Genomic DNA, 3,504 nt, shown 5'->3' with positions numbered 1-3,504 from the left:
AAACAGAGACGTCAGGAAATAAATCTCAGGAACGTCTCAAAGATGGTCTCTGCAGAAAGAGTTTCTCAAAGACATGTTTCCTCTCTCAACCCGTTTCTGTTTTGGATTTCCTTCCTTCCTGTCGATGTGGTTCTGAGATGAAGGGCTGATGTTTGATGAGCGTATTAATATTAACAAACGAGGGTCTTTGTATGAACTGTTTCTTTTAAGAACTCCTTCATAAAATATCTCCCATGATGCACTGCAACATAAAGGTCACGACCTTTAGGCGCCTCGTTCCCAAGTGCTACCGGTGGGCGGGGCTTAGTGTGTACCTGCAGGGCGGGGCCTGTAGGTGGCGACGGCTCTCAGGCTGCGGGTCAGGTCGTGACAGAAGGAGCGGAGCTGAGTCAGCGTCAGGTGAGCCGCTACCTGCACCCCATAGTTACCATGGAGACGGGAAGCCAGGTCCAGGTTCTGGTTCTGATCCGCCTCGACAACGCTGAGCTGAAATGCCTCCTTCATCTGAAGCACAGAAACACAGAGTCAGACATGTGATGAGGTCATGTGATGAGGTCATGTCGTGTGATGAGGTCATGTCATGTGATGAGGACGTGTGATGAGGTCGTGTGATGAGGTCATGTCGTGTGATGAGGTCATGTCATGTGATGAGGTCATGTGATGAGGTCATCTCATGTGATGAGGTCATGTCATGTGATGAGGTCGTGTGATGAGGTCATATCGTGTGATGAGGTTATGTGATGAGGTCGCGTGATGAGGTCATGTCGTGTGATGAGGTCGTGTGATGATGTCATGTGATGAGGTCATGTCGTGTGATGAGGTCGCGTGATGAGGTCATGTGATGAGGTCATGTCATGTGATGAGGTCGTGTGATGAGGTCGTGTGATGAGGTCGTGTGATGAGGTCGTGTGATGAGGTCGTGTGATTAGGTCACCTTGGTGATGTGGGTCTGCAGGTCTCTCAGGTCGGCCTGCAGGTCACTCAGTCCGCTCAGGCGACCAGATAAAACTTCCAAAATCATTTGGTACAACCGGCTGCCGGCTGACATGCGGCTCACACAGACGTCCTGCAGGAGGAGACACACACACATTATGTTCTGTTCATTCTACCACAAGAACGTCTGAAGGGCTTAAAGGAACCTGAAGATCCTCAGACTGACCAGCGTGAAGCTTTCCGACAGCGGTTTGAGGACAGGGGCGGAGGGGATGCCCAGTGATGTCACCATCATCTGCAGGTTAGCTGTGTGGGCGGAGTCAAGGGTCAAACCCTGAGGACACCAGGAATAAGTTATCGACACATGAAGAACAACAACCAATAGTCGAGCCGCAGCAGCCAATCACGCGCCTCGTTTACCTCGATGGTGACAGTGGCGGCGTGCACGGCAGGAACGTCTCTCAGGATTTTCTCCACCAGCATCTTCGCTCGCTCGGCCGCCTCAATGAGCGCCGACGGGTTGGACGGAGAGACGGGAGCTAATTGGATGAAATCTGCCAACAGGAAGCAGTGCAGCAGAGCGACTGGAGGGAGAACATCATCATCATCATCATCATTACTATGAATCAAACTGCTCACTGTATGGAGGTTAAACACTGCCGGCTAAATATTCAGTATGAAGGGCGAGAAAATGAATCAAAAGACGAACTTTAAAACTGTCAGGATTTTAAGTTTATCAATAATCATAATTGATTCTTAACAGATCAGTTCAGTTCTAATCCATTGATACGTAGAAATAATAAACAAATAACTTGCAACCCAACAACTGAAAACTGATTTATTAACTTAATAAAGTAATTAGCACCTTTTTGATCAACATGCAGTAAACAAATGTTGATCATATCACAAAAACAAATGCATTGTGGGTGAAGAATTAATGATCTACGCCTGGAAGACAAGCTGAACGAGTTCTACTGTTGCTTTGAAAGACAATGGGACAGTCCTGACCCCACCCCCCATGGCTCCATCAACCAGCCCCAGACCACCAGGTCCCCCTCCCCCAGCTCAGCAGGGGCCCATGCCTCTGTACCACTCATTCCAGAAGTCTTTTGAGCGCCTTGTCCTGTCCCACCTAAAAACCCTAACTGACCCACTCCTGGACCCCCTGCAGTTCGTCTACAGAGCCAACAGGTCTGTAGAAGATGCAGTCAACATGGCCCTGCATTTCATCCTCCAGCATGTGGACTCGAACCTACGCTAGGATCATGTTTGTGGACTTCAGCTCTGCCTTTAACCCCCCTAGGCTGCATTCTCTCCCCTCTGCTCTTCTCCCTGTACACCAACAGCTGCACCTCCAGTCACCAGTCCGTCAAGCTCCTGAAGTTTGCTGTTCACACCACCCTCATTGGACTCATCTCTGGTGGGGATGAGTCCGCCTACAGGTGGGAGACTGACCATCTGGTGACCCGGTGCGGTCTGAACAACTTAGAGCTCAACGCTCTAAAGACAGTGGAGATGGTTGTGGATTTCCTCCCCCTATCACCCTGTATGACTCCCCCGTCGACACTGTGGAGTCCTCCATCATCATAACCCAGGACCTCAAGTGGGAGCTTAACACCAGCTCCATCACTAAGAAGGCTCAGCAGAGGATGTACTTCCTGAGGCAGCTGAAGAAATTCAACCTGCCAAAGACAATGATGGTGCACTTCTACACAGCCATCATTGAGTCCATCCTCTGCTCCTCCATCAGTCTGGTACACTGCAGCCACTGCCAAGAACAAGGGCAGGCTGCAGCGCATCATTCGCTCTGCTGAGAGGGTGATTGGCTGCAATCTGCCGGCCCTCCAAGACTTGTTCGCTTCAAGGACCCTGAAGCGAACAAGAAGGATTGTAGCTGACCCCTCTCACCCTGGACAAAAACTGTTCGAGCCCCTTCCATCTGGTAGGAGGCTGCGGTCCATCAGGACCAAGACCTCACGACACATGAACAGTTTCTTCCCGTCTTCAGTCAGGTTCATTAACAAAGCACTAATAACCCTATACATGACACTAATAACCCTGTATATCTAAAACTAATAACCCTGCATATATATCACTAATAACCCTGTATATATAACATTAGTAACCCTGTATATATAACATTAATAACCCTGTATATATACCTCTAATACCCCTGTATATATACCACTAAAATTCCTGAATATATATCACGAATAACCCTGTATATGTACCACTAATAACCCTATACATGACACTAATAACCCTGTATATATACCACTATTAACCCTATACATGGCACTAATAACCCTGTACATGTAACACTAATAACCCTATACATTACGACTAATAACCCTGTATATATACCACTAATAACCCTACACATGGCACTTATAACCCTATATATAACACTAATAGCCCTGTACATATAACACTTATAACCCGATATATATCACTAATAACCCTGTACATAGAACACTAATAACCCTATATATATACCACTAATAACCCTGTACATATAACACTTATAACCCTATATATAACACTAATAACCCTACACATGGCACTAATAAC

At 47.3% G+C, this 3,504-nt stretch overlaps 1 protein-coding gene across 1 annotated transcript in view; it reads right to left on the bottom strand.

Annotated features, from left to right (window-relative positions):
• Positions 1–237: 237 nt before the first annotated feature.
• LOC116377410 (uncharacterized) overlaps positions 238–3,504 on the bottom strand; it is a 3,623-nt gene continuing 356 nt past the window's right edge. Inside the window, exons 2-5 of the mRNA XM_031839047.1 lie at positions 1,354–1,517; positions 1,160–1,267; positions 935–1,066; positions 238–504 (exon numbers count right to left, since the gene is read on the bottom strand). Coding sequence (XP_031694907.1) covers positions 304–504; positions 935–1,066; positions 1,160–1,267; positions 1,354–1,517 — 605 coding nt within the window. The 3' untranslated portion in view covers positions 238–303. The remainder of the gene's footprint in view (positions 505–934; positions 1,067–1,159; positions 1,268–1,353; positions 1,518–3,504) is intronic.

The sequence above is a fragment of the Anarrhichthys ocellatus genome, unplaced genomic scaffold, assembly GCF_004355925.1.
Source record: "Anarrhichthys ocellatus isolate YVR2014 unplaced genomic scaffold, GSC_Weel_1.0 scaffold1216, whole genome shotgun sequence".
Classification (NCBI taxonomy): domain Eukaryota; kingdom Metazoa; phylum Chordata; class Actinopteri; order Perciformes; family Anarhichadidae; genus Anarrhichthys; species Anarrhichthys ocellatus.
Note: the sequence above shows the minus strand (reverse complement) of the source record. Positions and strands in the feature narration are given on the sequence as shown.